Genomic DNA, 13,686 nt, shown 5'->3' with positions numbered 1-13,686 from the left:
ATTTAATGTCACTACACGACGCAGAAAAAAAAACAGTTCATGCTTTCGTCACCTCCAGGTTGGATTATTGTAATGCCTTACTGTCTGGATGTTCCGATAAGTGCATAAACAAGCTCCAGTTAGTTCAAAATGCAGCAGCAAGAGTCCTTACTAGAACTAGAAAATATGACCACATCACGCCTGTCTTATCCACACTGCACTGGCTCCCAATCAAATTTCGTATTGTTTATAAAATACTACTATTGACCTTTAAAGCACTGAATGGTCTCGCACCACAGTACCTGAGCGAACTTCTGCTCCTCTATGACCCGCCACGCCTACTTAGATCAAAAGGTGCAGGCTATCTGCTGGTACCTCGTATAGTGAAGGCTAGATCAGGGGGCGGAGCCTTTTCTTACAAAGCCCCACTGTTATGGAACAGCCTTCCAAGTAGTGTTCGGGAATCAGACACAGTCTCAGTGTTTAAGTCTCGGCTGAAAACATATCTGTTTAGTCAAGCCTTTTGTTAATGGTGTTTATGAGGTAAAGGAGTAGATCTGGAGGATCCTCAGACAGAGTGCTTTGGTAAACTGGGATGTATGGATGCTGTCAGTCCCCACTCGCTTGCTCACTCGAGTTTGTTGAAGGTGTAGTGGCTGCTGCTTTATGTCCCGGGGCTCCCTCATGCCTGTGCTACCTTCTGGCTCTCTCCTTTTAGTTATGCTGTCATAGTTAGTTTTGCCAGAGACCCTGTTTGCACTCAGCGCAAAATGCATACTGTTCTTACTCATCAGGTGATAATGATGAATAATCCCCCCCCGTCTGTCCCTCTGAGTTACATGTCAATCTTGAGATCGAGATGCTGACCTCTTCTGCTCCTCGGACCTGCCTGATCCATCCTGATGCCCTACGTCTGGCTGGATTCTCATCACATTGCTCCTGTAGAGGACGGCCCCATATGGGCAGTTGAAAGTCACACCTGGAGGACGCTCTGGACTCTTACAGTAATACTTTTATGGCTGAGGACTACAGTTGACTTGCTAACTTTAGGACTGCAGTTGTCATGAACAGTTTTGCACTCAAAGATTCCATCAGTGAAGAGTTTATAACATCAACGAAACTGACTTCATGTTAAAACTGTTAAAATCACGTTGTCTGTTATCACCCAAATGAGGATGGGTTCCTCTCGAGGTTTCTTCCTCATGTCGTCTGAGGGAGTTTTTCCTTGCCACGGTCACTACAGGCTTGCTCATTGGGGACAGAATTAGCTCATGTTTAAAGTCAGTCATTCTATAAAACTGCTTTGCGACAATATCTATTATTAAAAGCTCTATAAAAATAAACTTGACTTGAAAGTTGATTTTTTATGACTCGAGTTCAAGTGTTCAGGTGATCTCGGATTATGGTCGTTCAATCACGCAGGAGTCTCTTGATTGTAGATTGTGGCGATCCTTAATGCAACCACACACACACCTTGATGTCATCATACAAGCAATAATTTGGTTTATGATGACTGTATTTTGATTCATATGCAAATACACACACCTTAACGTAAATCACAAGTGTGTGTGTGTTGGGTGGTGACTGAACAGTGTTTTCCCCTCCCTCTACATCCACGAACATGGCACCGAACCTCCAACTGCTCCCTGGGTGCTGTCGTGCAGTCGCCCACTGCTCTGTATGTGTGTTTTTTCACTAATTCAGATGGGTTAAATGCAGAGAAATACATTATAGCACAGTAAAATTCTATGTGAAAAATCAAGGCTTTGTCAAAAGCCCTGTTCTTCTTACGTGATACTATAAAGGTTTATGTCTCTCATTCTCATCTCATTATCTCTAGCCGCTTTATCCTTCTACGGGGTCGCAGGCAAGCTGGAGCCTATCCCAGCTGACTACGGGTGAAAGGCGGGGTACACCCTGGACAAGTCGCCAGGTCATCACAGGGCTGACACATAGACACAGACAACCATTCACACTCACATTCACACCTACGGTCAATTTAGAGTCACCAGTTAGCCTAACCTGAATGTCTTTGGACTGTGGGGGAAACCGGAGCACCCGGAGGAAACCCACGCGGACACGGGGAGAACATGCAAACTCCACACAGAAAGGCCCTCGCTGGCCCCGGGGCTCGAACCCAGGACCTTCTTGCGGTGAGGCGACAGCGCTAACCACTACACCACCGTGCCGCCTAAAGGTTTATGTAGTCAGTTATTTTTTTTTAAAGTGCATCATTAACAAAATATGCTATGAAAAATACTGTATCCATACCGTATCTGAATGCTGCAATGCGTTAGATATCCTGTGAAGTAGGAACGATCATCATGGTAGAGTTTTACATAGTCTGTCGCATGTCCCAGACCCGGTAAAATGTAACTGAACTGTCTTGGCCAGCCCTAAGGGTCCCATCTGCATCCCATCATTGCTGAGGAGTGTGCTCCCGTCACCCAATCAAGCATCCAGCCAGAGCAGGTCATGATATATTTTTTACCATATTAACATGCCATTGTTGTGTATTATGCCTGATGTCAAGACTCTCGTCTCTGCGAGCCTACCACACAGATTTAAAACTTGTCATTTTTAGGGCATACCTAACAACCAGGGCTTTGAACCGGTTCAAGGAACGAAAACCAGGAACTTTTTCTATTTCACATGGAACAGAAACGAAACCAGAAACTTTATTATTTTTTTATGTTCCGGAACAGAAACGCTTATTAAAAATAATGGTAACCGGTTAATACCGGTTTTTATTTCGTTCCTCAAAGTTTCCGTAGCCTACAAATTAAAAAAAAAGTCATTCTTCTCCTGCGCAAGTTTCTATGACCCGCTGGGGTTCACTTCCTGTGTGATGTTCGCTGACTGAATGGAGAGAGCGGGAAGGTGGACTACTATCACGTCTCCACGTGATAATAAGTGAGTAAGTGCATTACTCAGTAAGTGCATTACTGAGTGTCTGAGCAAAGAAGAGCCTGAACGTTGCAACCTCCCTATTGGCTGTTTGTAAAAATGTATCAATTGTTGCCCTTCCCACGGGAATCATCGCGGGCTCGAGAGACGAGACCTGACGAGTTAGTTCGTTGGTAGCAGAACAAAATGTCCGGACACAAATTGGGTTTTCAGAAAAGGAAAGAAAATAAACAGAGGGTCGAAAATACAAAAAAAAGGAGGCAGAAAATGCAAAACGAGTTTTAAGGTAGGACAAATGGTTACTTTTCTGAGGCAGCCCGCCGTGGCTGCAGGCTTCCAGTTGTGTCATTGAATGGTTACTTTTCTGAGGCAGCCCGCCGTGGCTGCCTGCAGGCTTATTTATTATAGCCCATTTAGTTAAAATAGTTGATATAAAATGTTTATAGTTATAGTTATGTGATGGTTGTCCTGATTTAGACTGGTGTTTTGTTTTGTTTGTTTTTTTTTGGGGGGGGGGGGGGGGGGGGGGGTGGTTTGCGCGATGTTGCACCCGGGTCCAGATTAGGGCAGAACCGGCCCTGGCTACATTTCAGGTGTAATTTGTTTTATGTATGTATGTACTTGCATAGATGTGTACTTGGTCTTCCAATATGGCGCCTAACAAAATCTCGCGGCGCGGTGACGTCATGCGGTAGCCCTCTACAGGGCCTGACTAGCCTTTGATAACACACTAAACGAATTCTCTTTCATTTTTGGCACTTTTTCTGTTTGTGTAGATGGGAAGACATACTGAGAACCCAAATCGCCAACATTTGAAATAATAATTGTTTTGAATTATTTCTTGTCTTATTTAATGAAGGTTGTAATAGAATTAGCCTACATTTGGCTTAAGCTGGATGAGACAGAGACATAATTTTATAGCCATTTGTTAAACAGCTGACAGGGAACGTAATTAACTGTTCCGGGAACAAAATTTTTTTTGTTCTAACCGGTTCGGGAACGTCTATTTAATGGTGGAACCCAAAACCGGAAACGTTAAAATTCCGTTTCTGTTCGGAATGAACCAATAGGAAAAAAAATTCTGGTTCAAAGCCCTGCTAACAACCTGTGTTTTCTCCCCCCCCCCAATCTGTCCCTCTGAGTTACATGTTGGTCCGGAGATTGAGATGCTGACCTCTTCTGCCCCTCGGACCTGCTTGATCCATCCTGATGCCCTACGTCTAGTTGGAGTCTCACTGCATCGCTCCTGTGAAGGACGGCCCCATGAGGACAGTTGAAAGTTACACCTGGAAGACGCTCTGGACTCTTACAGTAATGCTTTTATGGCTGAGGACGACAGTTGACTTGCTAACTTTAGGACTGCAGTTGTCATGAACAGTTTTGCACTCAAAGATTCCATCAGTGAAGAGTTTATAACATCAACGAAACTGACTTCATGTTAAAACTGTTAATGTTATAGTCATGTTGTCTGTTGTTGCCCAAATGAGGATGAGTTCCCTTTTGAGTCTGGTTCCTCTCGAGGTTTCTTCCTCATGTCGTCTGAGGGAGTTTTTCCTTGCCACCGTCGCCACAGGCTTGCTCATTGGGGATAGATTAGGGATACAATTAGCTCATGTTTTAAGTTGTTCAAATTCTGTAAAGCTGCTTTGCGACAATGTTTATTGTTAAAAGCGCTGTACAAATAAACTTGACTTGACATAGTTGGCTGTGTTTTGCACTTTTTAGACGGTCCCTTACTGATTCATTTATATGTCTGAGCCTGAGTGTCAACAAATCAGAATATAATAATAAATTGAAAGATTTATTCATGTATTTAATGGTAGACTGACACACGTAATTAAAGACGTCTCACACACACACAAAAAAAATCCTCCATCGCATGAGAGAGTGAAGAATGATCATGAAAAGGTGAAACCGGTGCCTGTATGTGTGCGTGCATGCATACCTGAGTCTTAAAGCAGCCGACTGCTTTCTCTGCCTGTTCGAACTCCTTCTCTCTCTTCTCTCTGGCTCTCTGCAGTTTCCTCTTCACCTTCTGCTGTTTCCGCCATTTCAGCAGGAAAACACTCACAACAGCAGCACAGAGCAGCGGCACTGCTACACGCTTCCACTCACTATCCATGTCTCAACTCATCTACTCCAACCTGTTCCTCCTGCACTTTGTATTAACCACACACACACACACACACACACACAATAAACAACATGCCCCGCCCTTGTGCCATTTATTCTGACGCTGCATAAGCTGGGTTGCCGTCTCCATAAGAACTTTGAAATGTCCTTATTTTTGAAAGAAAAGCACTGCTCTTTTCAATGAAGATCACTTTAAACTAATCAGAAATACACTCTATAGAGATCTTGCATGTGACGTCACAGCCGATCCAGATTGTGACAGCCGCCATCGTGTCGGTCAAACGCCATATTCCGCCTTCTACATCTGGTTCTACTTCTGCTTTTACTTCTACCTTTTCTTCTGGAAAACCCTACTATATACAATTCTACTACAACGGCTGCGGCTACAAGCTCTCCCTACCTGTGCATGTTTATGTTTTTTGTGTGTATTTTTGCGTGTTGTTCGTCTGTACCGGACTTCAATATCCACTACAACCGTATGGACTTACTGGACATTGGTTTCCAGCAGAAAATGACGGTTTGTAGCGATTTCCATCACATGCACAACATTCCGGACGCAAAAAAAAAAAAAAAACATTCCGGACGAGACCAGATTGTTATTGGAAGCAAAGCGAAGGAGGCGGCGCCAGGAGCCGAAGCAAAAGCGAGGCTACAGGCAGAGCCGGCCTGTTGACTAAGCTCAGAAAACAGCTGACTCAAACCTCCACTGCCAAGCCTCTACTTCTCCAACGCCAGATCCATGTAAACAACACGGACGATTTGGAATTGCCTTATTCTATAATCGGCTGGTCAGTGCTATACTCAATACTTAAGTGACTTACCCATCCAGTGAGGATCATTTTCTTGTTTACAAGATGCCACATCTGAGTCGCTGACAAATCCTGAATTTCTGTAAAGATAACTGTCCAGAGATTTATAAGCACGCAGTGCTTCACCACTGAACAGCGAGGGAAAGTTGATGAGGTAATCATACACGTCCGGGTATTCCGCTGGCAGTTCAAAATCCGGTTGTGAAAACTCCGTCCAGAAAGCCATAAAGGTCACAAATCTGTAGATCGTTTATTTTAGACATGTATCTAGTTATCTGTTCATTAGAAAAATGAGCCGTGTAGTCCGTCGGTTGAAATTGATCCATTCTGTACACGAGTGCAGCAGTATTCAGCGGTGTTTTTGACCGACACGATGGCGGTTGTGTACTTTCCGGTCACGTGACTGCAAGATCTCTATACATTGCTAATGTGGTAAATGACTATTCTAGCTGCAAATGTCTGGTTTTTGGTGCAATATCTCCATAGGTGTATAGAGGCCCATTTCCAGCAACTCTCACTCCAGTGTTCTAATGGTACAATGTGTTTGCTCATTGCCTCAGAAGGCTAATGGATGATTAGAAAACCCTTGTACAATCATGTTAGCACAGCTGAAAACAGTTGAGCTCTTTAGAGAAGCTATAAAACTGACCTTCCTTTGAGCAGATTGAGCTTCTGGAGCATCACATTTGTGGGGTCGATTAAATGCTCAAAATGGCCAGAAAAATGTCTTGACTATATTTTCTATTCATTTTACAACTTATGGTGGTAAATAAAAGTGTGACTTTTCATGGATAACACAAAACTGTCTGGGTGACCCCAAACTTTTGAACGGTAGTGTATTTCCTCTCTCGTCATGCCAAAAAAGAGAGATACGTATCTGACACTTTCAATCATCCCAATAACAGACCATACCACTTCTTAATCACCTCAAACTTCCCCTGAAGCTTGGATTAACAAAGGGTCAGGACAAACATTTTAGTGAATTAACTTGTTACTGTTTTAGTATGTTTTAATAACACGGATGGTTAGTGTACTGTGAATTATTTGTCAACATGAGTCGCTTTACTTGAAGTCGGCACAGTGGTGCAGTGATTATCACTGTCGCAAGAAGGTTCCGGGTTCGACCCTCACGGCTGATGGGGGCCTTTCTGTGTGGAGTTTGCATGTACTCCCGTGTCTGCATGGGTTTCCTCCAGGTGCTCTGGTTTCCTCCACAGTACAAAAACATGCAGATTAGGCAAAATGCCCAGCCACAAGCCAGTGCATACTTAGTGCCAGTCCCAAGCCCGGATAGATTAGGGAGGGTTACATCAGGAAGGGCATCCGGTACCTATGTCAAATCAAATATGGCTCATCATGATCCGCTGTGGCAACCCCTAACAAAAGAAGTCGTCACCTTACTTAAAGTGTAAACTGTTTACAGAATACAGTGGTGCTTGAAAGTTTGTGAACCCTTTAGAATTTTCTATATTTCTGCATAAATATGACCGAAAACATCATCAGATTTTCACACAAGTCCTAAAAGTAGATAAAGAGAACCCAGTTAAACAAATGAGACAAAAATATTCTACCTGGTCATTTATTTATTGAGGAAAATGATCCAATATTACACATCTGTGAGTGGCAAAAGTTTGTGAACATCTAGGATTAGCAGTTAATTTGAAGGTGAAATTAGAGTCAGGTGTTTTCAATCAATGGGACGACAATCAGGTGTGAGTGGGCACCCAGTTTTATTTAAAGAACAGGGATCTATCAAAGTCTGATCTTCACAACACATGTTTGTGGAAGTGTATCATGGCACGGACAAAGGAGATTTCTGAGGACCTCAGAAAAAAAGTGTTGTTGATGCTCATCAGGCTGGAAAAGGTTACAAAACCATCTCTAAAGAGTTTGGACTCGACCAATCCACAGTCAGACAGATTGTGTACAAATGGAGGAAATTCAAGACCATTGTTACTCTCCCCAGGAGTGGTCAACCAACAAAGATCACTCCAAGAGCAAGGCGTGTAATAGTCGGCGAGGTTACAAAGGACCCCAGGGTAACTTCTAAGCAACTGAAGGCCTCTCTCACATTGGCTAATGTTCATGTTCATGAGTCCACCATCAGAAGAACACTGAACAACAATGGTGTGCTTGGCAGGGTTGCAAGGAGAAAGCCACTGTTCTCCAAAAAGAACATTGCTGCTCGTCTGAAGTTTGCTAAAGATCACGTGGACAAGCCAGAAGGCTATTGGAAAAATGTTTTGTGGACAGATGAGACCAAAATAGAACTTTTGGTTTAAATGAGAAGCATTATGTTTGGAGAAAGGAAAACACTGCATTCCAGCATAAGAACCTTATCCCATCTGTGAAACATGGTGGTGGTAGCATCATGGTTTGGGCCTGTTTTGTTGCATCTGGGCCAGGATGGCTTGCCATCATTGATGGAACAATGAATTCTGAATTATACCAGCGAATTCTAAAGGAAAATGTCAGGACATCTGCCCATGAACTGAATCTCAAGAGAAGGTGGGTCATGCAGCAAGACAACGACCCTAAGCACACAAGTCGTTCTACCAAAGAATGGTTAAAGAAGAATAAAGTGAATGTTTTGGAACGGCCAAGTCAAAGTCCTGACCTTAATCCAATGGAAATGTTGTGGAAGGACCTGACGCGAGCAGTTCATGTGAGGAAACCCACCAACATCCCAGAGTTGAAGCTGTTCTGTACGGAGGAACGGGCTAAAATTCCTCCAAGCCGGTGTGCAGGACTGATCAACAGTTACCGGAAATGTTTAGTTGCAGTTATTGCTGCACAAGGGGGTCACACCAGATACTGAAAGCAAAGGTTCACATACTTTTGCCACTGACAGATATGTAATATTGGATCATTTTCCTCAATAAATAAACGACCAAGTATAATATTTTTGTCTCATTTGTTTAAGGGCAATTCCATGTAAATGTCAACCTCACCATGCAAAAATAAAGCAACATGTAATACATCAAAACCACTCCCAGAGATATCACCTAGGCCTGTATTTTACAGATGTGAATAAGTTGAACCAATTTGTCACAAGAATTGTTCCCTTCGCCTTAATATGTCAGTCTTTCTTATAATGAAAAACCCAAGCTAAAATCAACTTTGATCATGTACAATTCTATATTATTGCCACAAGCCACAGAAATGTATGCTAAAATCCACAAAACAGCAAAACAATAGCCATCCTAAATATTATTTAAGAACTTTGATAGTTTTAGCTGATATTTAGAGAGTTTTTCAAAGGGTTATGGTGGTTAAATTGCTGATTTTCTAAACATATGCCATGTCTATTTCAGACGCGTCACATCCATAACGGAATTTCGTCACATCCATAACGCTGACTTTTCCTTCCGAAACTCTGCATGAAATATAAAATATTTTAAACAAAGATTTTTTAATATTCACCTTGGACCCCTCTATCAAATGGATATCTCCATTTCGACATTAGGTTTACAATTTCACAGAGTTTGATAAAAATGTACAGTCACCCAAGAAAAGTGATACTTTTTCTGTCACATCCATAACGCATCTTTTATTGGCGTTTTCTGGCATGCCCTAGATGTACTATGGGAATTGTTCTTGCTCTATCACTTCTCCAGTATGGTACAGCCTTAAAATATGCAACACCTATTTAAATACTGGGAGACAATAAAACATGCACTGGGTCATTTGTTGCCATTTTGAGTTCAAGTGTCACGTCCATAACGCTGGAATTGCTCTTAACTGGGTTCTCTTTATCTACTTTTAGGACTTGTGTGAAAATCTGATGATGTTTTAGGTCATATTTATGCAGAAATATAGAAAATTCTAAAGGGTTCACAAACTTTCAAGCACCACTGTACATGACACTGTATCTGGTCGTGTTAAATAGTGAACTTATCTTGCTAGCTACAGTAACTCCTAGACCAGTGGTTCTCAAAGTGGGGTCTGTGAGGCATAGCCAGTGTGGCCATGATGTTTTTTGTTTGTTTGTTTTGTTATTACACCAGTGGGATTCCCAGTGTCACATTATCAGTTATTACATTTCGGGGTCCAAGCACCAAAGTCAACTCAGCCCGAATATGTTTTAGAAAGATCTATATCTCCCAAAAATATCATTAAAAAAATTCTACTAATTTTCACGAAATGTATTTGACAGTTTAAGGGGTCCTTGGCGACAAAAAGTTTGAGAACCACTGCACTCTGAGTTGACTTTATTTTTTTAATTAAACCTGACATCTTGATCTATTTTCATGTTGGTTAACAGTTTCCTACACAAACCACAATGCAGTTTGACTACCTGATGATAACAGTACAGTAGGATTTAACCCCTTGAAATCTCATCTCATTTCATTATCTCTAGCCGCTTTATCCTTCTACAGGGTCGCAGGCAAGCTGGAGCCTATCCCAGCTGACTACGGGCGAAAGGCGGGGTACACCCTGGACAAGTCGCCAGGTCATCACAGGGCTGACACATAGACACAGACAACCATTCACACTCACATTCGCACCTACGGTCAATTTAGAGTCACCAGTTAACCTAACCTGCATGTCTTTGGACTGTGGGGGAAACCGGAGCACCCGGAGGAAACCCACGCGGACACGGGGAGAACATGCAAACTCCGCACAGAAAGGCCCTCGCTGGCCACGGGGCTCGAACCCGGACCTTCTTGCTGTGAGGCGACAGCGCTAACCACTACACCACCGTGCCGCCCCTGGTCCTAGGTCTAAAATATTTAATTATAGCAGCATTTGTGATGTGTACAAAATTTACTGCCGTTTCTATGCAGAAAAAAAAAACCTCTTAATTTTTTAAGTGTTTTAAAAAGCTTAGGGAGTCGATGCAGACTGGCACTTTTTTTTTTTTTTTTTGCTTAATTTCGGATTTTATGTTGAAACTTTACAAATATAAGCTGCATACAGAATGGCAAAATGCAAAGTCTAAAGAGATTCACTCCAGTGTTCTAATGGTACAATGTGTTTGCTCATTGCCTCAGAAGGCTAATGGATGATTAGAAAACCCTTGTACAATCATGTTAGCACAGCTGAAAACAGTTGAGCTCTTTAGAGAAGCTATAAAACTGACCTTCCTTTGAGCAGATTGAGTTTCTGGAGCATCACGTTCATTTGTGGGGTCGATTAAATGCTCAAAATGGCCAGAAAAATGTCTTGACTATATTTTCTATTCATTTTACAACTTATGGTGGGAAATAAAAAAGTGTGACCTCCTCAGACAGGAAGAGGAACAACACATCCAACAGGCATTAAAAAACTGCCAATATCCACTGTGGGCAATCCGAAAAGGGAAATTACAGACACAAATAAAGGAAAAACAAACAAACAAACAAGAAAAAACACCGAAAAAACAAACCAGGGCTTTGTCACGCTACCATACATAAAAGCAGTTACAGAACGCATCCAACGATCCATGAGGAAATACCACATCAACACCCCGGTCAAACCATACAAGAACCTCCGACAGCTGCTAGTTCACCCCAAAGACAAAATACAACTGGACAATAAATGCAACGTCATATATGAAATCCCTTGCCGTTCATGTAATAAAGTCTATATTGGTGAAACGGGCAGATGCTTCCATACTCGTAGGAAAGAACACCAAATAGAATGTGAAAAAGAAACAACAAAAAGACTCACAAGATCCGAAAAAGAAAAAGCACACCAAGAAAACTTAAAATCAGCCATTTCAGACCACTGCAAACTAGGGCTGGGTATCACCAGATACCTCACGATACTATGGCGATATTTTGCCCACGATAACGATATCACGGTACAGCGATTCTGCGATAATCGATATATTGCAAGAAATTTCAACCACATCACGATATCTGTCACTGAAGAAAATCAGAATTTATTGACCACTGTAAAATTACATTTCACATACATAACTACACACTCTTGCCAGACATATATTTGTCTCTATTCCACTGCTGGCAAAACCAAGAGTTGCTTCACTACAACATACAGAAAATTCCCATTTCTGTGCTCGTATTCTCAACTTTTCTGTAAGCATGGACACATCAGTGCTGCTTAACAAGCAGAATCAAATTGTTTTATGAAAACTTAAAACTTGCACTGCAGACTGCACATACATTTCAGTGCTAACACTGATATCAATTTGTTCTTTGTAAAATTGAGAACATATACCTGAGAACATTTAACTTGTGCTTATTTTGCAGGAACAACACACTGTCTGAAACACATTGAAAAGTGCAGTGGGCATCTTAATTGGAGCATCTTAATTTAATTGGAGCGAAACAGGTTTTGCAAAGTGCATTCTCTTTGTCCGGCTCACTGTTTTTTTTCTCCTTTCCTTTGGAATCCAAAGTGCCTCCAAACATCTGCCTTAAAGTTCGGCGGCGTCTCTAGGTTTATGTTAACAGCCATGCTTGCCTGTTTTTTTTCTCACTGCAACCGCCGGGGAAAAAAGAGAAGACGAAGAGTGCCTTGCAGTGAGGTAGCGGCACAGCGACACCTCGCAGAGCGGAGGTGCGGAAGTCGTACTGGATTTACAACCCGTCTGAAACATGATTTTATTATTTGAAAAAAATATCGATATTCAAATTGAGCATCGATATTGAATCGGAAGACAAAGTATCGCGATATATCGCCGTATCGATATTTTTGCACACCCCTACTGCAAACGACAATCATATAATGAATTGTGAAGAGGCCAGAGTCATTCGTGCTGAAGAAAATAGATACCGGCGTTGGATTTTAGAGGCAGTGGAGATACGCAAGTGGGCGCAGAGGACGATGAACCGGGATGAGGGAGCGTACGCGCTGTCGCACACCTGGAGCGTCGTCCTGGAGGAGCGACCTGACAGCAGGAGGCGTGAACTACCTGTCAAATTGGGCGGGACGTTCACGCCTCCGTAGCGTAACATCAGCTGAAAGGCACGTCACCACTCGACATCTGGCGATTGTTTTGAAGAAGGCGGAAGACTCCCGCCGAAAGTGTCAACAAGGTAACACCTTAAAAATCCTTGTCTTAAGAAACGAACTTAAAATAGCTTTAATAGTTAGACATAATGAACTCCTCTCATCTCATTATCTCTAGCCGCTTTATCCTTCTACAGGGTCGCAGGCAAGCTGGAGTCTATCCCAGCTGACTACGGGCGAAAGGCGGGGTACACCCTGGACAAGTCGCCAGGTCATCACAGGGCTGACACATAGACACAGACAACCATTCACACTCACATTCACACCTACGCTCAATTTAGAGTCACCAGTTAACCTAACCTGCATGTCTTTGGACTGTGGGGGAAACCGGAGCACCCAGAGGAAACCCACGCGGACACGGGGAGAACATGCAAACTCCACACAGAAAGGCCCTCGCCGGCCCTGGGGCTCGAACCCAGGACCTTCTTGCTGTGAGGCGACAGCGCTAACCACTACACCACCGTGCCGCCCACATAATGAACTTCCACTACAAATTAGCAAATCAGTTGGGAATAGATGATATCTTTTGTAGCAAGACTGTGGCCCTGGTAACAACTCCACCTTGGTTGTTTTGCTCCCCTACGGTGATCATGGAAACCAAAGAGATGGCTAAATCTGGACGAGTGGATCAGAACATAGAGCACCATTTAGGAAGTAGGTACTATAATGCAACACAGGTTTATACAGATGCATCTAAAGATTCAGAGGGTAAAACAGGTATTGCAGTTTATATCCCCGATTACAAAATCTCTATTAAAAAGAGAACATCAGATCATCTGTCCATACTTGCAGCTGAAATTTCCACCCCTTCCATCTTGAAAAAACTGGAGCACTCACAGCTCTCTATTCCTGGTTATTTCACCTTCACTACTGTTGAAGTAAGAAATCTGGGTGTTATTCT

General features: G+C 42.6%; 1 protein-coding gene across 2 annotated transcripts in view; it reads right to left on the bottom strand.

The window, feature by feature from the left end:
- faah (fatty acid amide hydrolase) overlaps window positions 1-13,686 on the bottom strand; it is a 98,925-nt gene that overhangs the window by 49,835 nt on the left and 35,404 nt on the right. For both annotated transcript variants that reach the window (XM_060920125.1, XM_060920124.1), the window contains exon 2: window positions 4,832-5,039. In XM_060920125.1, coding sequence (XP_060776108.1) covers window positions 4,832-5,008 — 177 coding nt within the window. In that variant the 5' untranslated portion in view covers window positions 5,009-5,039. The remainder of the gene's footprint in view (window positions 1-4,831; window positions 5,040-13,686) is intronic.

Source organism: Neoarius graeffei, chromosome 4 (assembly GCF_027579695.1).
Source record: "Neoarius graeffei isolate fNeoGra1 chromosome 4, fNeoGra1.pri, whole genome shotgun sequence".
In the NCBI taxonomy this organism is placed as follows: domain Eukaryota; kingdom Metazoa; phylum Chordata; class Actinopteri; order Siluriformes; family Ariidae; genus Neoarius; species Neoarius graeffei.
This window is presented reverse-complemented; position numbering and strand designations above follow the sequence as displayed.